Source organism: Phocoena phocoena, chromosome 1 (genome assembly GCF_963924675.1).
Source record: "Phocoena phocoena chromosome 1, mPhoPho1.1, whole genome shotgun sequence".
NCBI classification, from domain to species: domain Eukaryota; kingdom Metazoa; phylum Chordata; class Mammalia; order Artiodactyla; family Phocoenidae; genus Phocoena; species Phocoena phocoena.
In genome coordinates this window covers 43,145,286-43,166,982 of record NC_089219.1, presented here as the reverse complement: position 1 = coordinate 43,166,982, position 21,697 = coordinate 43,145,286, and the positions used below count along the sequence as shown (strand labels likewise).

Sequence of the window (21,697 nt, the reverse complement as noted above, 5' to 3'; positions counted from 1 at the left end):
TACAAAGAACAAATCAGAAAGGTTCATATCTTTGTTTGAACTGCTAAATTTTAACTCAAGTAGCTCAGCTTATTTCAGCTTTTATATATTTCTGTTTTATTAACAAAGTTGACATATCTCCTCTTCAGATATTTTTCTTGTCTTCATCAGTAAAGGCAAATAGGAATGCTCTTTCAGACTATTCAAGCCAGTCTTTTTTAATTAAAAAAATTTTTTTAAGTAATTTTTATTTCACATGGGAACTTGGACTCAATATACCTTATAAATCAGCTACTTGAACTAGAGAAAAGCTGTTTAAGTGTCTTTCTATACGCAGAGAAACAGGAATAATGTAATAATAATGGAAGGCAGTGAGAGTTGCAGTAAACAAAAAAATTAGAAGATAGATAATAACAAGTGTTGGAGATGTAGGGAAATTGGAACTCTCATACATTGTGGGTGGGAGTGTAAAATGGTACAGCTGCTTTGGAAAACAGTTTGACAGTTCCTTAAAAAGTTAAGCATAGAGATACCATATAAGCCTGCAGTTCCACCTCTAGGTATACACCCAAGAGAATTGAAAACCTATGTCCACACAAATACTTGTACACTGGTGTTCACAGCAGCATTATTCATTATAGCCAAAAAGGGGAAACAATCCAAATGTCCTTCAATGAGTGAATGGTTAAACAAAATGTAGAATTTGCATACTGTGGAATATTATTCAGCATAAAAAGTAATGAAGTACTGATTCATTCTACAACATGGATGAACCTTGAAAATATGCTAAGTGAAAGAAGCAAGACAACAGGTCACATATTATATGATTCCATTTATCTGGATATGAAATATCCAGAATAGGTAAATCTATAGAGCCAGAGCACAGATTGATGGTTGTTGTCAGTGGCTGGGAGGTGTGGGTAACAGGGAGCAACTGCTTACTGGGCATGGAAGTTTCCTTTTGGGCTGATGAAAATATTCTGGAACTAGATAGAGGTGATGCTTGTTCAACTTTATAAATATACTGAAAACCACTGAGTTATATACTTTATTATACATTTTATTTTATTTTTAATTGTATACTTTAAAAGTGTGGATTTTATGGTATGTGAATTATATCTTAAAAAAAAATTAAAGGATAGCATTTAAGTGTTTTTTTTTTTTTTCCTAGTACTTTGTCCATTGCCTTGGCACCAAAGATCTACTTTTAGCCAGGGTCCTGTTTTCTCATAGGAAATATTTTGAATCACTCAAGCTGAATAGAACAGTTAACTTACAAAAATAAGTGGCTGGTGAAAATAACTGGTTAAAAAATTTAGAACAGAGTAGAGGGAGTCATTTTAAACAATAATAGCACTTGAAAGAGTGGGAGATAAGTGAAATAGGCAAGGAAGATTAAGAGGTACAAACTTCCAGCTGTAAAATAAATGTCATGGGGATGTAATGTATAGCATAGGGAATATAGTCAATAATGCTGTAATAACTTTGTAAGGTGACAGATGGTAAATAGACTTGCTGTAGTGATCATTTTGTAATATATAAAAATATGGAATCACTATGTTGTACACCTAAAACTAATATAATGTTATAAGTCAATTATACTTCAAAAAAAAAAGGTACCTTAACCTAAACACACACACACACACACACACACACACACACACAAAATAGTAGCGCTTTAGTGACTAATAAACTTGATTCAGGAATGTTTCCTGAGGTGGAGCAATAAAAAGTAACAATGAATCTTTCCATACTTTTTCCATATTCTATCTGAATGTGATAATGTAGTAGGTAGCATATACCTATGATCTCTAATTTGATGTATGCATGTCTCATTTCTCCTCCATGAATGTAGTAACCTTCACTTCTGTTCTGTCTTCTGTTAGATGAGAGAACAACCCAGATTGTCTAGGGAAGGACTGGGCAGTATGGTATTTTGGGAGAGTGTTCACTGTTATGTTAAGAGGCCCAAGCTCTAGTGTCTACTCGCCTATCACTTATTGTGTGATCTGGGGCAAGTCACCTAATCAATCTGAGTACATTTCCTCATTGTAAAATGTAGGAATGGAGCCACTTGGTGTCTAAAGGACCTGTCAGTTTTAAGATTCTGTGCATTTGGGTACTCAGTAAATATCAATACTTGAATTGGTTGCTTTCCTCTGGAAAAGTATTTCCATTTCATAGGTTAGTGAACTTTCTGTCATTATTTCAGTTTTAATTTGAGATAATATACTGATTAATTTAGCCACTTATAGCAAGACTTATGTAATGACACATTTTGATTTCTGTTGATATATTGATTTTGATTCATGCTTACAAATAGTTTTTAGGTGATAGTGCTGTAGTGATAAAATGATGAAGACCCTGTCTTTAGGGACTTCATAGTCACGTGGGGCACTTGACATGTAAACAGACCTTTAAAGTTCAGTGTTGTAATTTCTTCGATGAAGACGCTGTGATGTGATTAGAGCCTCGTGTGTTGTAGGGCTCAGTATGGGGGATTGGAGGGGTGTTAGGTTAAGCTACTTTAGTTCTCTGGCTAAATTTTTTGTAGAATTCTGAGCATCAGATTCTTAAGCTGCAGTTACATCTGGTTGTATCTGTTGGAAGCTTTTGGTTTCATTGTTAAAAAAAGAGATAAGTATTTATATTTTGTGGCAAATTAAGGATAATAATGGAGAATTTCTGGTGTGAAATAATCTTACCTCTTTACAGACAGATCCAGTTGAGTATGTGGAAAACATGTGTGAAAACATGCAGCTGTACCCACTACAGGACTTTCTCACTGGAGATCAGCTTCTTTTTGAATACAAGCCAGAAGTAAGGAGGTTTCCATTTCTAAAATTTACTTTTAGAGAAAGAGGAGGATGAGAAAGTACATAGAGGTACTTAAGAACTGTGGGAATGGAGAAAACTTGGTTATGTTTAGTCAAGTTTTTTGTTTGTTTAAACAGAAGAAATATCAGTAGTTTTGTGGGTAATTTTTCCTGATTCTTGTATATGACTGTGGTTTAATATGAGGAGAAAACCAAGACCTCTTCTTAGGTACTATTCCCACTGTTTTTCAAGTGTTGAAACATCTACTAACATAAAGTCATTTCTAAGAATTATGTACTTTAGATGCTAAACATACTTGTTTAGCTTGCCTTTTAATTCTGTTGGACACCCTGGACAATTAAATTTTAATCATTTTGAGAATATGTACAAGAAAAATATGATTCCCTGAATTCAAAATATATGACTTAGGGATAATAAATATTACACATAAATAAATAGTTGGTCAGGTCTTTGCTCCACTAGTCCTGGGAAATAAGTCATTTCGCTCCATATAGGGTAGCAGTTCTCAACCAGGGTGATTTTGCCCCCATGGGATATTTGTCAATGCTTGGGTACATTTCAGTTGTCATAGCTGGAGAGTGCTCTTGGCATCTAGCGGGTAGAAGCCAGAGATGCTGCTAAATATTCTACAATGCAGAAGATGGCACTCCACAACTAAGAATTATCTGGCCCAAAGTGTTAATAGTGCCAAGATTGACAGACTTTGATACAGGGTATTCTAAAACTACTGATTTTAAAGGGGATGGGGAAAGGTAAAGGAAGAAGCAGTAACCATACATTCTTGTCATTTCTCTAGGATGGTTGTGCCCAGGGGTCCAAGTATTTTTTTCTGAACCACTATTTGTTGTTTTTTTCTCAAAGAGATGGTGTTGAAGTGCTAGTTAGGGTTTCAAATCTAACCCACAAAAATCTTATGTTTAGTCCTTATCATAGCTGAAGGATTATTAAAGGAGGCCCTACATTGGGATCATTTTACTGATTCTTGTGTATGAGGTAGTATAATACATAGCAGTTAAGAGCATAGTTTTTGGAATTATGAACAAACTTGGTTAGAACTCCACTTTTGCCACTTCTAGGTGTGTTGTTCTGTGCAGATTATAGAATCTTTAACCTGAACAAATTATTTAAACTTTAACCTCTGAGGCTGAGTGCTTTCTGTAAAATGGGTATACCTTAGGGTTGTTTTTAGGATTAAATAAAATAATGTATGTTAAACACTACCTAGCACATAGTAAAAGCTTAGTAAATGGTAACTCTTTTCACTGCTAGTCATCTTATTATGTAGGATTTGAGATGAGTGCTGTGTAAGCATTCTGAAGAAACATATTAGAAACAGCTGATAGACTAATGTAGTTTTGTAAATTAGGGTGTTCATGGACTATAGACAGATAGTTTCATGAGCATCAAGATGCTAGGATCTTGGGGTGCCTAACATAATGTGGCTTTGCCTTTTTAATAGAGATGTATTAGGTTAAAGTTATAATTGTTTTGTATGTGTCTCCCCACTCCCCCTTCACCCCTGCCCCTAATTAGGTCATTGCTGAAGCCCTTAATCAGCTAGTTCCTCAAAAGGCAAATCTTGTTCTACTGTCTGGTGCTAATGAGGGAAAATGTGACCTCAAGGAGAAATGGTTTGGGACTCAGTATAGTATGGAAGGTAAAATATTTTAAAATTGTCCTACATTTAGGTATATGATTCACCTGGGAAGTTTTATTCCTTAATAATTTGTCTGATAGTTCCTGTGGGAAGAACTTACGTATTTTTTTCAGTAGTTTACTTTGAAATGAAAATTATTTATACTGCTTTGCAGAAAATTATTTTCTGCAATGTTTATGTCTATATTTATTAGCTAGTGAGAAAATCCTATTGTATTGGTAGTTTGGGGGCAGACTTTTGACTGTGTTTTAGAAAGTGCTCCTCAAACTTCAATGTGCATATGTATCACCTGGAGGTCTTATTAAAATACAGATTATGATTCAGTAGCTCTGGAATAGGGCCTGCAATTCTGCATTTCTAACAAAGCTCCCAGATGATAACAATGCTGCTGAGACTGCACATTGAGGAGCAGGAGTCTAGAAAGTCTGGATATGTCACTCACAGCTTTTCTGAGAAAAGAGAATTGATTTGTGAAGGCCAGTTGTTGACTGGTTTGTTATTAATAGAACTCTGATCATTTGTTCTTTATTGGATCAGTTTGTCTTTCATCTCTACAGATATTGAAAACTCTTGGGCTGAACTGTGGGAGAGTAATTTTGAATTAAATCCAGATCTTCATCTTCCAGCTGAAAACAAGTACATAGGTCAGTAAAATAGCAATCATTGTACATAATCCATCCATGTACTAATATTAAAACAAATAGCACCTCTGTAGTATGTTATATTTTACAAAGTATCATTTGAATTCATATTTGAGTTTCCCAGTTATCTCTGGGATAAGCATTACAGTTTTCTTACTTTTCCAAATGAGAAAACTGCTGCTCAAAAAAGCAAAGTGACTTGTCCTGGATCTTCAGTTGGTGAATGCAGGAAACAGGACTTAAACATAATCCTGAGACTTTTTCTTGTCTATGATAGCTGATCCTTTCATGTGAGTCTCTGTAGGAATTGCCATTATCTTGTCCAATTGTTCTAGTGTTTTTCAAACTATAGGTTGCAACCCATTAGAGGGTTGTGAAATCAATGTAATGGGTTTTGAGGTCAGTGTAATGAGTTGTGAAAGCACTAAAAAAAATCAGAGTGGAAAATAGCAAAATGTTTCACTGAATAAAGAAAGGGTATTATTTTAAGAACTTTTGTTCTCAGTAGGTATATGTGTGTGTTATCTGTCTGCTAGCTTGCAATGGAAAACAGTTCTAACAGTGAGAAAGTCACTGGTCTAGGACAAAGGTTACAGTTGTATATAACTAATTTTACTCAGAATACCATTTTCCCCAGCAATTCCATTCCTAGGTATATACCCTAAAGAATTAAAAACAGGTATTCAACCAAATACATGTACATACACTTTCATAGCAGCATTATGCACAAAAGCCAAAAGGTGGAAACAGCCAGTGTCCATAATGAATGAATGGATAAACAAATTATGGTATATACATGCAATGGAGTATTATTCTGTCATTAAAAGAAATGAAGTACTGATACATGCTATAACATGGATGAACGTTGAAAACATTATGCTAAGTGAAAGAAGACAGACACAAGGGGTCACATGTTGTATGATTCCTGTTACATGAAATATCTAGAATAGGTAAATCCATAGAGACAGAACTCAGACTGATGGTTGCCAGTGGCTGGGGGGAGTGGGTAATGGAGAGTGACTGCTTAATGGGTATAGAGGTTTCCTTTGGGGCTGATGAAAATGTTTTGAAACTAGAAAGAAATGGTAGTTGCACAACATTGTGAGTGTACTAAATTCCCCTGAATTGTTCACTTTAAAATGGTTAATTTTATGTTATATATGAATCTAACCTCAGGAAAAAAAATGCTTTTGTACAAAAAGTCTTGCATATTTTAGATAATTCAGTTCTGCATCTTTAACTTTAAGTATCTAAACAACCCTTTTTTTTTTTTAGTAAATATAGCCAGTACTTTTTTTAAAATTCTTAAGTTAGCTATTTCGCACCTGAGTGTTGATGAAACAATTTATGTTTCATTAACTTAAAGGACAAATTTGATGTTGTTTGAGCAGAACTATTTTGTTAACTTTTAAAAACTCTGTAAGTTTGGTAAAAGACATTCTCATTCAAGAATGCATTCATTCATAAATTGGTTTATACAACTATTCTGACCAAAGGTTCCTTTCAGTTAAGATTGTCTCTGAGAAAGAGAATGAAGCTGAATATGGAGAGATCAGAATCAACTCTTGGGAAATTACATCTTCAGAGTTCATTTAGTTTAAGGCCAAGAGGACTTTCTTTTTAGTATTGTTCTAATAATTTATTGTATTTCAGCATTTGAATTTGACTTATGTTTGCCACAAAGAAGACTGACTTACACTTCCGAAACCAGGAACAGATTGGTGGGAATCCTGTTGAGATAACTGAATGATTTATTACCTTTCACTTTTGTTAGCCACAGATTTCATGTTGAAGGCTTTTGATTGTCCAGAGACAGAATACCCTGTTAAAATTGTGAATACTCCACAAGGTTGCCTATGGTATAAGAAAGACAACAAATTCAAAATCCCCAAAGGTAAAATATTTCCCTCCTTAATAATAGTGAAATAAGTATAACAAATCTTTTTCCACTTTCTAGCAACCTTTTCCCTCTGTGTCTATCACTTCCCTCTCTTTCCCCTTCCCCTTGTACTTGAAGACCTTTTCTAGGCTTATCTATCAGATCCATACTGTGCTCCTGTGCTATCACAGAAATTCTTATGGACATTATAGATTCCAGGAAGTATATAAGGATTCAAGCCTAAAATGAAATTATTTTTGGATATTTTTCTTTAAGTTATATGAAAGCAGAGCCAGGTGCTTGGCCATCCTAGGGAATAGGTGGTGTTTTTTGAACATTATTGTTAAAAAGAAAGTAAGAGTAGCTGAAAGAAATTATTCTTAGATACAATAGATAGCTGAGTCCAGCATTACAAATGTGAAATATCCTCTATCTGTCTCCCTCTACTATTTTGCTTTTCAGCGTAAAGGAAGCATAGTATATAGTTAAACAGACTCTAAAGCTCTTATCTTCAACATGGTAGCCCAAACTGTGTTGCTTTTTTATTTTCTGTTCTTGTGCATGGCATTGGAATTTACTGAAGCAACTTGGAATCAAAGGCTGAGTGCTCTTGGCTGCCATTTAACCCAAATCCCTAACCTTAACACAACTGGACTAGTTCTGAGGGATTCTTGAGTTCACTGGGAAGGTGTTTACTCAATTTTTCTTGAATAGATTATAAGAGTGTCTAAAAATGTTCTTAACATTTATTCAGCTTCCTTGGAAAGGCGCTGCTATAACTTTCTGTGAGCATTGAGATTTTTCCCTTAATGTTCTTGACATGTATACCTCTGTAAGCATTTTTCCTGACCAAAGTTATTGATAATAAGAGTATTCTTAGGCCTCTCTGCATATCTGTCTATATATCTGGTCTTCCCGTAGATTAAAGTGTACCTTCTGGACACTATTTGGAATGGTAAATAATACTTTCTAAGAACCCTTAAGGATAAAAATGTAGTGAGGATTTAAGGATTAGTGGTTTGTTTCAGAATTTTTAAAACAATATAATATTAGGGGAAAATAGCAGATGTATTAAATATTTGAGGCCTCTGGCCTATATTTTCTTATTTAGGGTCTTTTTTCTTTCAGCATATATACGTTTCCATCTGATCTCACCTTTGATACAGAAGTCTGCAGCAAAGTAAGAAATTGTCCTCTTTTCTGGAAAATATTTTTTTTATTATTAGAAGACTATTTTGTTTGTTTATCTCTGAATCATTTTATCATTTTTCTCTGTCAGACTTGAGCTATGCTCCTCATTTATGTGTTTTTATGTGCCCCAAACAAATTATTTGTATCAATACTAATCACTAAGATGGAATTGTGGCTGCTCCATCTCCAGCACCCATTTGTAAAACATGCTGACAGTTTAGGCTAGTCATAGAATTACTGGATTGAGAAAGTTCCGTAGAGATGAGCTTGGGTCAGCTTCCAGTCTGTAATGAGGACTAATGGATCTGTTGACCTGTATTTAGAGATTATTTATAATCAGATTCCTGTATTTATAATCAGATTCCTGCCAAGGAATCTGATTATACTTTGTTCTTAGCAAATTACTTACATGTTTATGTAGGTTGTGGGAGGTCAGAGAGCCTAAAATGTACCTGAATCATAGGAGGTGCTCAGGAAACGTTAGTGTACTTCTTCCTTTCTTTTGCCACTTAACTTGTAAAATCCAGCCTTAATCTCACAAGCAGCACTAACATTATTAATATTCAGTTTAAGAAATGCATTACCCTCCTCCATTTCCTCAGATTTTTGATTTTTCAGTCAGAAAACCTAGGCCGCAGGGATAACCAGAGCCTTTGGGCCAGCTGCCTTTCATGCATTTTACACTTACCCCATTGTGCACTATAGATATTGGGTTGGCCAAAAAGTGTCTTCAGTTTTTAAGTAAAAATAAAAGACACATTTTTCACGTTCACTAAGAACTTAATTATATTCACCATTTTTGTTCCACTACCTTCTGCCATTTTTCAGGCAACTTCATAATTCCATCTTCCCAGAACTTTTTATCTTTTTGAGCAAAGAACTGTTCCAGGTGCCTTTTACAGTCTTCCAGGGAATGGAAATTTTGTCCATTAAGAGAATTTTGGAAAGACCAAAATAAATGGAAATCTGAAGGTGTAATGTCTGGTGAATACGGCAGATGAATCAGAACTTCCCAGCCAAGCTGTAACAGTTTTTGCCTGGTAATCAAAGAAACATGAAGTCTTGTGTTATCCTGATGGAAGATTATGTGTTTTCTGTTGACTAATTCTGGACACTTTTTGTTGAGTGCTGCTTTCGGTTTGTCTAATTGGGAGCAGTACTTGTTGAAATTAATCGTTTGGTTTTCTGGAAGGAGCTCATAATAGAGGACTCCCTTGCAATCCCACCATATACACATCACCTTCTTTGGATGAAGACCGGCCTTTGGTGTGGTTGGTGGTGGTTCATTTCACTTGCCCCACGGGCTCTTCTGTTCCACATTATTGTACAGTATCCACTTTTCATCGCCCGTCACAATTTGTTTTAAAAACAGAACGTTTTCATTATGTTTAAGTAAAGAATCGCATGTGGAAATATGGTCAAGAAGGTTTTTTTCGCTTAACTAATGTGGAAACCAAACATCAAAGTGATTAACTAACTAAGCTGGTGCAAATGATTTTCACTGCCTGATTTGGATATTTTGAGTATGTCGGCTATCTTCTGCATGGTTGATTGTTGATTGTTCTCAGTTAATGTCTCGATTTGATCGCTATCAACTTCAACTGGTCTACCTGACCGTGGAGCATCGTCCAGTGAGAAATCTCCAACACAAAACTTTGCAAACCACTTTTGACATGTCCGATCAGTCACAGCACCTTCTCCATACACTATACAAAAATTTTTTTTGAGTTTCACTTGCGTTTTTACCTTTCTTGAAATAATAAAGCATAATATGCCAAAAACGTTTTTTCTTCCATCTTCAATATTAAAATGGCTACACAAAAATTCACCAATTTTGATGTCTTTTTTTAAATACACGCTGATATAACAGCTGTCACATACAATCTAACAAAATTGTTTCAAGTGAAGTTAAAGACAACTAAGTACTACTAGAGCCATCTTACGGAAAAAACTGAACGAACCTTTTGGCCAACCCAATATTACATTTTCTCTGTGTGCGCGACATGAAAAAGATAGGGAAGCATTGCTGAAGGTGGGAGTTCTGTAATGCCCCTGTGAAACTGAGTCCTGGGTATATTTACCTTTGAACTCAATTAGTATATATGGTTTTACATTCTGGAGCAGTGAAATAACATCTTTATAAAAGTGAAGTTTCTTACTCTAAGTCAAAGCAAATCCATTTGTCTATTTCTTGCCAATTAATGATGCTATTTGCATTTTATACTCTTAGTGTGGTCCTCTTTGATATCTTTGTCAATATCCTTACCCATAACCTTGCGGAACCAGCTTATGAAGCAGATGTGGCACAGCTGGAGTATAAGCTGGTAGCTGGAGAACATGGTTTAATTATTCGAGTGAAAGGATTCAACCACAAACTACCTGTAAGTACAGTGCTCTAATTTCCTCATAGGCAGCTTTAAAATTTTATATTTATGTTTGTTGTGCCTATAGCACCAAGCATAGAGGCTTGTGCATGAGGTGAGGTGCTGTACATAGAAAGAAATGTTTATTAATATGAATTATTGTGTTTTTTTGGCTGATGACAGGTATTCTAACTTTGGCCACACAAGACCAACATATATTCATTAATTAATTACATTAATCAGTGTTGTATGCATTAGTAATGGATACAACACAGCCTGTGCTTCAGGCTTGATTTCACTTCCCTTTGCTGTCAGTTTCTCTGCAGCCAACACTGGTGTTAAGGACTGGTTTGAGCATAATTTCATGCCATACAGCAAGGACAAATTTAAAGCACCTGACACATTGCCTGACATAGAGTAGAACTCAGATGTTTGTGTTGTTTCTTCCTCTTCTTGCACTCTTTTCCATTGTTTCAAGTGTGTGTGTCTTGTTTTCCTTCTAAGTTTCTGACTCTTTAGGAACAGAGTTTATATCTTGTCAGTGATTTATCTTTTGGTAAAGAATATGTTTCAGTGTCACTTTGTCAAAAACTTCATCAGTAAAGGAAGAAATAATATGGGATGCTAGCTAAAGGATTAGATCATCAAGTACCAGGTAAAATAATATAATGTACCCAACAACAAATTTTATATCTTGGTTTCTTGGGTAGAGCATATATTAAAGTTTGGGGAACTGCACTCATATAAGAAAAAATCTGGAGGAGAGGACCTGGCAGAAATTAGACCTGTGCTAAGAGGTGATATAGCCTCCATATCTTAGATAGTTCTCTCCTTTATACCCTCATCCCTGTCAGTCTCCCTGGGGAACAAAGACTGGTCTTAGGAGGAGACACCATGGAATATTTTACTAACCTTCAAAAGCCTAAATATAATTTAGCTTAAAATCCAAACATGTTAAAGTTTTGGAATTACCTGGAGAGCTTTTTAAAAATACAAACCATAGAAAACTATTTGAGGTTCTTCATTTTATGAAGCTTACCTAGCCTTAACATTAAAACTTGATATAGACTATAAATATGTATGTACACAGGGATATTAGCTCGGGGCTTTGGGACAGCCTGGAGGGGTGGGAGGGGGAGAGTGGGAGGGAGGGAGACGCAAGAGGGAAGACACATGGGAGCACATGTATATGTATAGCTGATTCACTTTGTTATAAATCAGAAACTAACACACCATTGTAAAGCAATTATACCCCAATAAAGATGTTAAAAAAAAAAATGTATGTAAAACTGGAGATCAGTTTCACCTATGAAATACAGAGTCAAACATTCTAAAAACTTGAAAATTAAATTCAACAATAGAACAAAAAGAATAATTCACCATGACCAAGTGCCAGGAATGCAAAGGTTGGTTGTTCAGTATTAGGAAGTTGATGAACATAAATTGTTTATAACACAAGTCAGTTGAGGAACACTATGTAAATATAGTGATAAATGCCCAAAAAATCATTTGATAAATTTGAGTGGTCATTCCTAATAAGTAGGAATGGAGGGAAGTTACTTAACCAAAATAAAAACCTTAATTAAAAGACTAACAGCAAATGTTCCACTAACTGATGAAATGCTGAACATTAAAGTTGGGAACAAACCAAGGATACCCATGATCACATCTATTACTCAACATTATTTTAGAGAAAAGTACAGAACCTATCTAAAGAAAACTAAATCTTTTTGAAGCATATAAAAAAGACTTTAAATAAGGGAGAGACTCATCATGTTTCTGGATAGAACAGGTTGATATAAAGTCATTATTTCCAAAATTACATTCTCCCAATTAAAATCACATTTAAGGGCAGTGGACATGCTGGATAAAATTATTTTTAAGTTTAGTTGGAAGGAAAAATGTTTTAAAATACCCATAAAAATTATAAAAAATAAAAAGAAAATTCATTGCTCCAAATTTGACAGTTATTGAGAATTTTAGCTCCTAAAGATTCTTTGAGTCATTAGTATTTCTCTTATGTCCTGCGCAATGCCTGTTACCATACTGGGCCCCTGGTAAAAGCCAGTGGGAAACATTTTCCCCCTAAACATTAGTGGATTTCCATGCTTCTCCACTTAAGGTGCTTCTTTCTTTTCTTCTTAGCTGCTGTTTCAGCTTATTATTGACTACTTAGCAGAGTTCAGTTCCACACCAGCTGTCTTTACAATGATAACTGAGCAGTTGAAGAAGACCTACTTCAACATCCTCATCAAGCCTGAGACTCTGGCCAAGTGGGTATACATGGATGGGATCAGCTTATATTTTGAAGGCCTGAAAGTATTTGCCTTCCTGGAAATTAAGTGTGGGGGATGAGGCTGTAGTTTCAGTGCTAACTCAGATGTGATAGAAATGTGCTGTGTTTTAGGAAAACAGCCCACAGAGCTATAGGACTTCTAAACCCAGTGTAAGTAGCTATCTGTCAGTAGGACTGCAAGCAGCCTACTATACTTAATTAGAGGCTAAAGGTAAAAAGGGTGCTTTTCCCAAAGTTTGTAAGTAAATAACAGTTCAAAAAATGCTGACTTTGTTGTGGCTCAAAATTGCTTACTGGTGATTATATGGTGATTTTAGTGTGTTGGATGTTATGTTAAGTAGCTGAGTTAAATTGCCTAACACATCACTTATCTGACAAATGCAACTATCCAAGAATTCATCCAGGGTTCCAGAAGAGAGCAAAAAAACTGGACAGTCTGTGTACTAATGCTTAAACCCTCTGCTAATAGGCAACCCTTCTGGGCCTTTTCATCAGAGCCTGTTCTTTACCTTTGTGTGAATCAGAAAAAAGTACACCCTTGGGGTAACCTCTATCAGCAGGTAGAGCCTTTGTGGAAGGGGAAAAAAGTTCCCTCTGAGCAGATACAGCCCTTTGTGCACAAGGATTGCAAGCCCCTACTTGATCTGCTTGCTGGGCATCTATAAATGGAAAACGAAGAGCACAACTTTATATAGAGGCCCTGCTTTTGACATAGTTATAATGAGCCCATAAATGTCCAAAATTCGAAAGCAGGGGAGGGAGCAGTTAAGAATCAGACATGTAATAACTAATAATCTGATCACAAAAAGTTACAAAAACTCATAACCAAACATAAGTTGGAAAGGAGAGTTGTCCGGAACTATTGATATAATGAAAAATAGCCTGTGTATCCCATAACTTCTGAATACTACTTTATTAAAATGTGGTAGAGTAATAATAACACCTGTTTATTGAAGATTTGTTATGTGTTAGACCTAAGAACTTTTTTTTTATAGACCTAAGAACTTTTAAGTGCATTTATTTATTTAATTCTCACCAAAATTCTGTAATGGTAGCCATTATTATTTCCCTTGTTTTACAAATGAAGAAATCGAGTCACAAATGTTAGGTAACTTGCCATGTTCAAACAGCTTACTGTGTGTGGGAGGGGGTTAGTCTGATTCTGGCCTAGAGCCACTTATGCTGTATTGTCATTGTAGTAATAGATATCCATGATGATCACCTCCAGTAATTAATAAATGCTAGTGAGATTTCAAATCAAAATAGTAATATTAAATTGGTGTGTGGCTCATCTGGCAGCTTATGTGAAATTTATTTTGCAATTGAAACAGATAAGTGAGTTGTACCAATGAGCTAATAATCTATGTAATAGTTTGTATATGCAGTTTTAAATGCTTTTTGGTGATTATGACATTGTTTCCCTATCTTAAGTTGTGATAGAAATTGCGTCTCTTTAGAACACATCATCTATAGAAACTTAATCAAATCCTTCTTTACCCTTAAGATTCATTTCTTACAATAAAACTTTTTTTTCTGCTCTCTGTACAGAGACGTTCGGCTTTTAATCCTGGAATATGCCCGTTGGTCTATGATTGACAAGTATCGGGCTTTGATGGATGGCCTTTCCCTTGAGTCTCTGCTGAGCTTCGTCAGAGAGTTAAAATCCCAGCTCTTTGTTGAGGGCCTGGTACAAGGAAATGTCACAAGCACAGTGAGTGTGAGGTGCTCTGTTGCTGCTGGCCAGGTTTGAATGCCGTTCTGGGCTCTGGAATTGCATTAGTTCTTCCCTAAAGGGGAAGCTCTGTAGTCTGGCAGGCCAGCATTGTCACAGTCTGTTTAGAAGGGAACCTGGCCCCTCCGATGCTAAACAAGACTTTCTTATGAAGGAGACTGCTGCTATTGGACAGGACTTTGAGTTAAATGGGTTTGGTAAATATATGGTATTGGTTACATTTGTTGAAGACTGTGGAAACTACAAACAGTTTAATTTAGAAATTAAAGTGGGAGCTGGGGAGTGGTGAGGGATGTGTGTGTGTGTGTGTGTGTGTGTGTGTGTGTGTGTGTATATATATATGTTCACATATACTTAGGCAGAACTTGTATGTCACACTTGTAGGTCAAGCTACAGAGCTTGGGCTTTATCTTATAGTAAATGGAGAACCATTGAAGAATTTAAAAGAGGATTTGTCATTAAGAAAGATCCAGAGAGACCAGTTATGAAACTGTTATAAAAGCTGACATGAAGTATGATTCCACTTACATGAGATCTCTAGAGTAGTGACAGTAACAGGAGGTAGAATAGTGGTTACCAGGGGTTGTGGAGGGAAAGAAGGGGAGTAATTGTTTCTATGGGTATTGAGTTTCAGTGTTGCGAGATGAAAAGTCTGGAGTTCCATTTCACAACAATGTGAATATACTTAACACTACAGAACTTTACACTTAAAAAAGGTCAAGATAGTAAACTTATGTATTTTTACCATAATAAAAAAGTTGAGGTGAAAATGATGAAGCCTGAGGTTAGGCAAAATAAATGAAAAAGAAATGCTTAAGAAATAATGAGGCAGAGGATGATCAAAGGCAGTGACTGATTGGCTGTGGGGGTGAGGGAGAAGGGAGGGCTCTAGGATGATGCCCAGATTTCTTACTGGAACCAGTGGGTTGGTAGAGGAGTAGGAACAGTGTAGGTTTGGGGCCGTATGGGGAGTTGGTTTTGATCCATATTGAATTGGATGTGTCTGTGGGACCATATAACTAACTGAGGCCTCTTCCAGCCAGGCGTGCTTGTTTGGACAGTCCCTGAACTGTTTGGCTCTTGACCTCTTCCTCCATGGCCTCCCAGTTTCTCAGGACTGGCCGTTTAATGGAATATATAAATGGCCACTCTGGAGATTGGCTGCTATCCTCCCTACTTCTCTGTCTTTATCCCCCAACCCCCAAACCAGGCCTGGTTTCTGTCATGCCAACAGAAAGTTTAAAAACAGGGAGAAGAGCAGGAATAGCTGCCTGCTTCTCTGAGCACAGTGGGAGTACCGTGCGGGGGTCCTTTTGGTTCAGAGGACTTAGTACCATGAATTGCCCCAGGCAGAAACCACTTTAGAGATAAGCTTACCTCTCCACTTATCCCTCACAGGTTAGAAAACAAGTCTTAGGGGGAGGGGATACATCATTCACTTAGTATTAAGTATTATTCTGTCACTCACTCTATGCCAGGCTCTGTATTAATAGATCCAGGTTTCTAAAACACAGCCTAGTGGGGTAAACTGAACAATTAAGTTTGATCCAGTGGGGAAAGTTTCACAGTGGACAGGTAAACAGGTAAACGCACCAAGGGAGAACAGAAAAAGAGCCACTTCAGTTGAGAGCCTTAGTATTCAACAAACATAATCAGTATTGAATCAGTGAATGATAAGCCCAGTGAATGAATGACCAGCATTTAGGATAATAGATATCTGCTTTCCTAATGCATTCTAGGGCTTCCCAAGCAGTTAGAATATTGGTATTAGTTGGTTCTGGGTGAAATTAATGTCAGGAGAGCCTAATATAGTTATTTTCTTCTCTTTCGCCTCCTAGGAATCTATGGATTTCCTGAAATATGTTGTTGAGTGAGTATTGGTTTGAGTTTTCTCTTCGGGAGTTATGTGTTCTTAATAGCGTGAGGGCCTTGAGACCAAAACTCAGTTATTACTAAATCCACAATGGAGATGCTTCTCGTAGTAGGTTTTTTGAGGCCAGTTATATAAACAAAGCAATTCAGATGGGACTGTGGAAGGCCTGACCTTTTCACAGTTTGGAGGTGCAGGTGAGAGGATAAAGGCACGGCCTCAGTAACCCACACTGATTGTTTTGCAGCAAGTTGAACTTCATGCCTCTGGAGCAGGAGATGCCTGTGCAGTTCCAGGTGGTAGAGCTGCCCAGTGGCCACCACCTATGCAAAGTGAGAGCTCTGAACAAGGGTGATGCCAACTCTGAAGTTACTGTATACTACCAGGTCAGTGGCCCCTTTGCACACAGCTGTCCTCATGGCTAAGCCTGGGGGAAGGTCCAAAGTATCTGGGAGAAGTGAGCCTATGCTCTTCAAGGACCTTTTGCAATTATTCTGTGGTTATATGCTTGGGGTCATTTGTACTCTTGAAGCAACTACATTTAAAAATTGTTCCTGTCAGTGAAATGGATCCTTTTTCAATCACAGTGCTTATATTAATCACCCAACCACTAGTCCAGGGGGACAGAGACTGAAGTATGGCTAGAAATTCCTACATGTTCCCATGTCAGAACTCCAAGGAGCAGGAGGACATTTGTTAAAAGGACAGTTTTAAAAATGTGACAAAAATAAACATAGCCAGTCAACCAATACACAGTAAACAGAATGAATACGAGTCATAATTAAAGGTTTCAAAGCACCTGAGAGATAGGATTTATCACCTGTTTTATGGATGATGGATCTGAGGTCCTTCATTTACCTGAGGTCATACCAGCTGGGGGTCGAATTTATACCTTCTGTCCTCAAATTCTGTATTTTTTCCACATAATTCTGGAGAGATGGGATGGTGCTTAAAATAAGGAAGAGCTCTGCAACAATCTCAGTTGGCTCATAGACTATTTTAGCTTGTGGTTAGTCATACTCACTTCTAGGACTATGGGGACCTGTGTCTATCTAGACTGATCTCAGACTTCCCAAACTCTGGGGCTCCTATAGCTGCTGCTATGGTCCTGGATTGTCTACATGAGGAAGTCACTTCTCTGTCTGGCCTTGTGAAGATTCCTGGACTGAACTTTGGGCAGGGCTGCATGGCTTCACCATCACTTTGTCCTTTTCCTGTGTTTCTGGCCCTGGGCCTGAATCTTTCCCTAGAGGCCCAGCTTGCCTGTAGAGCCTGTCTTCCTCTGGCTGTAGCTACCTGGTTTTTTTTTCCAGGTTCTCAGCTTATTTGAAGCTGCAATGACTACCAGGTCCCAAACTTCATATATGGTATGACCTGGCCCTGCTTAGCCCTGTCTACATTTCTGGTGCTTAACCCAGAGAGAGTAGTATTTCTCCAGTTTCAGGCAGGATTTTGTATTGTAAGATGGAGTCTGTTGAGGTGCTTTCCATGGATCATCTCTTAGCACTAGCTTCTAATACAAACTGCTTCCCTTGGGGAAAGCACTTCCCTCCTCACAGAGAGCATTTTGAACAGGAAGTTGATACAAGGTTTTGAATAGTTTTGTTGCAATCCTTTCAGAGGCATACAGGAAATCTTGTTGCTGATAAACAGGGCTTGCAGGGCACAGAGGCTTCAGCTTCCTCAGGTGAAGCAGGAAGGAATGGTAATGAGTCTGTATCAGAGGAGCCTGCAAGAGTCTGACTGGGATGCACTGGCAACACTTGCTCGTTGGCCTCCTGCCCTCTTTCATCCTGTTGTTTTGCCAGTCTCCAGGATAGCCAGGATGTGGTCTCCAAGTGTGGTATCTGCCTCTTATGCATTTTTCTTATCAACTAGTTTTGGGTCCGTGTGTGTGGCTGCAGAAGCTCCTATTCATATCCTCTCCATCTGAGGAATAGGTCCAGTTACCTAGACATTTCCTGCTCTCCTCCTTAGGACCTTGAACTGCAAGTACTTGATTTTAGGTTGTATCCTCTGGGTTCTTTGGGCAGGAGCTGGCAGGCAGGTCAGGGATTATTTGACTCACCTCCACGTCTGCCTGCAGTTCTGTGCTAGGGCTGGGAGTACAAATCATCAAGCACGATTTCTGTCCTCACAGATCTCCTGTTTTGTGGGAAGGCAGAAAGTATAGCAATAAGAGGGTATGATAAACTCTTGGAAGAGAAGAGTGGGACAGTACTCTTCTGAATACCTGAATAAATGGTTGCTGAGAATAGCTGGATTATTAAAAAGCCCTGTAAGCCACTGGATTTTCAGTTGGTCAGATCAGCTTTTTCTTTCAGTCAGGTGCCAGGAGTCTGCAAGAATACACTCTTATGGAGCTGCTTGTGGTAAGTTGTATAAAGGAGAGTCACGATGTTCATGAGCCCCTGACCCACTGTGAGGACTGGCTTTCTGGCCTTTCTCCCTGAGGGCTAGGGACTTGGGAGTGGTCAGAGATCTATGATTGGTAGGCGAGATGGTTATTTAGTGTTTCTCACCCAGTATGAATATGGACAGGGGGCCTGGGCGATTTAGGAGGGAGGCTGGACTCTGGGGTCATGTGTAACACTTTTGGGGGAAGAAATGGAAGTTTCTCTGCTGGGAGGAGTTGAGCTGATGGTATGTTGAATTACAGATGCACATGGAAGAGCCTTGTTTTGACTTCCTTCGAACCAAGCAGACCCTTGGGTAAGTCTGCTGGCAAGAAAATTGAGCTCAGATAAGACCTGGGGCTTACTTTGCAGGCTTAAGTTTATCAAATATCCTGACTGAGCAATCTCTCAGAGCTCTTTGGTCCTTTCATGCCTTAGAGTCGTACCTACTGGTCAAAACTTCTGGAATTTGCATCTTGGACTGTGATCAGGCTCTCAGTTTGGTCAAGCTTCAAGATTAGCAAGAGAAAAAGCTAGCCTGTGGTCCACAGTTCAGTAGAGGGTTGGATACTCTACCCTGAGAGTAAAATACATGTACACGTTTATGGATCCTCTTCCAGGACCTTCAGGTCCAGTAGGGATGAGGAGAAACCCTTCCCACTCCTCTCTAGTGCCTCTGAGGACAGGGCCTAGGTGACTGCCTGAGCTCATAGGACTTTTCATTCTGGCTGTAGGTACCATGTCTACCCTACCTGTAGGAATACATCTGGGATTCTAGGATTCTCTGTCACCGTGGGGACTCAGGCAACCAAATACAAGTGAGTAAACGAGTGAGTAGATGGGCCCAACTATTATTTTTCTTGGCACAGAGAATAGGGACTGCATCCTTAAACCTCAGGCAGCTCTGACCATTTGATTCCCATTTAGTCACAGCTGCAGGGGTTGGCTCATAGATGGCCTGATCCTGGACTTAGCAATGGTAAGTATGAGGAGTGGGCCCATAGGGCTTGACTCAAGTCCTATGGTGACTGCAGGGCTAGCCACTGCTTCCTCTCTTCAGGCATATCTGAGGACCAGAAAGGCAGAGATGCCCGACCTGGCATTCATGCTACAAGCAAGGTATTGGGTTGGCCAAAAAGTTCCTTCAGTTTTAAAGTAAAAATAAAAGATACATTTTTCATTTTCACCAAGAACTTTATTGAACAATGTATTCACCATTTTTTCCCACTACCTTCTGCCATTTTCCAGGCAACTTCCTGATTCCATCTTCCCAAAACTTTTTATCTTTGAGCAAAGAACTGTCCCAGGTGCCTTTTACAGTCCTCCAGGGAATGGAAATTTTTTCCATTAAGAGAATTTTGGAAAGACCAAAATAAATGGAAATCCGAAGGTGCAATGTCTGGCTAATACAGTGGATGAATCAGAACTAAACAGCCAAGGTGTAACAGTTTTTGCCTGGTCATCAAGGAAACATGCAGTCTTGCGTTATCCTGATGGAGGATTATGTGTTTTCTGTTTACTAATTCTGGACACTTTTTGTCAACCAACTGGACACAATTGGTCTAACTGGGAGCAGTACTTGTTGGAATGAATCGTTTGGTTTTCTGGAAGGAGCTCATAATAGAGGACTCCCTTGCAATCCCACCATATACACAACGTCACCTTCTTTGGACGAAGATCGGCCTTTGGTGTGGTTGGTGGTAGTTTATTTCGCTTGCCCCACAATCTCTGTACATTATTGTACAGTATCCACTTTTCATTGCCTGTCACAATTTGTTTTAAAAACAGAACGTTTTCATTACGTTTAAGTAGAGAATTGCATGGGGAAATGTGGTCAAGAAGGTTTTTTCGCTTAACTTATGTGGAACCCAAATATCAACGCGATTAACATAACCCAGCTGGTGCAAATGATTTTCAGTGCTTGATTTGGATATTTTGAGTATGTTGGCCTTCTCCTGTGTGGTATAACGTTGATCCTTCTCTGTTAATGTCTCGATTTGATCACTTTCAACTTCAACTGGTCTACCCGACCGTGGAGCATTGTCCAGTGAGAAATCTCTAGCACAAAACTTTGCAAATCACTTTTGACACGTTCAGTCAGTCACAGCACCTTCTCCATACACTGCACAGATCTGTTTTTGCGTTTCGTTTCAGTTGCGTTTTTAATATGCCGAAAATGTTGCTTTTTCTTCCATATTCAATATTAAAATGGCTTACACAAAAATTCACCAACTTTGATATATTTTTTTAAATGCACACTGATATGACAGCTGTCACAATACAATCTAACAGAATTGTTTTGAATGAAGTGAAAGACAACTAAGCGCTACTAGACCGATCTTATGGAAAAAAACAGAATGAACTTTTGGGCCAACCCAATACAAGGCCTTGTTGGTTCTCAGCTTTGGAATGGTCAGCCTGGCTGTCTACTGCTTCCTGTGAGGATACCAGGAAATCGGGCTAGAGGCAGGGTAGGGGTAGGGTTCTTCACCGTTCCCTTCCCTCCCACAGCTTAGGGGAGAATATCACTTCAGCCTCTTTCCTGGAAATATGCCTTAGCCCTGATTCTCTTCTTTGCCTTCTGCTTGAGACCTGGTCACTGATGACTTGTAATTGAAGGTGTTTTGTTTCAGCTCTGAAGTTGTTGATAAGAAGATAGAAGAGTTTCTTTCTAGCTTTGAGGAGAAGATCGAGAACCTCACTGAGGATGCATTCAACACCCAGGTGACTTTACTATGTTGGCCTGGTCTTCTGTTCCTTGGCCCACCCAAGCCCTCATGACAGCTAGACACCAGTCTTAACAGTGCTGTATGCTGCCTGGTTCTTGAGTTCTATAGCACCTCCCCTTAATCTGA

The 21,697-nt window shown here is 38.2% G+C and overlaps 1 protein-coding gene across 2 annotated transcripts in view; it reads left to right on the top strand.

Moving 5' to 3' along the window:
- Positions 1–21,697, top strand: part of NRDC (nardilysin convertase) — a 92,016-nt gene that overhangs the window by 68,109 nt on the left and 2,210 nt on the right. For both annotated transcript variants that reach the window (XM_065891738.1, XM_065891747.1), the window contains 14 exons: positions 2,695–2,799; positions 4,351–4,474; positions 5,032–5,118; positions 6,890–7,009; positions 8,123–8,174; positions 10,416–10,566; positions 12,694–12,821; positions 14,393–14,555; positions 16,415–16,446; positions 16,694–16,832; positions 18,771–18,818; positions 19,106–19,158; positions 19,577–19,660; positions 21,476–21,566. In XM_065891738.1, the coding sequence (XP_065747810.1) occupies positions 2,695–2,799; positions 4,351–4,474; positions 5,032–5,118; positions 6,890–7,009; positions 8,123–8,174; positions 10,416–10,566; positions 12,694–12,821; positions 14,393–14,555; positions 16,415–16,446; positions 16,694–16,832; positions 18,771–18,818; positions 19,106–19,158; positions 19,577–19,660; positions 21,476–21,566 (1,377 nt within the window). The remainder of the gene's footprint in view (positions 1–2,694; positions 2,800–4,350; positions 4,475–5,031; positions 5,119–6,889; positions 7,010–8,122; positions 8,175–10,415; positions 10,567–12,693; positions 12,822–14,392; positions 14,556–16,414; positions 16,447–16,693; positions 16,833–18,770; positions 18,819–19,105; positions 19,159–19,576; positions 19,661–21,475; positions 21,567–21,697) is intronic.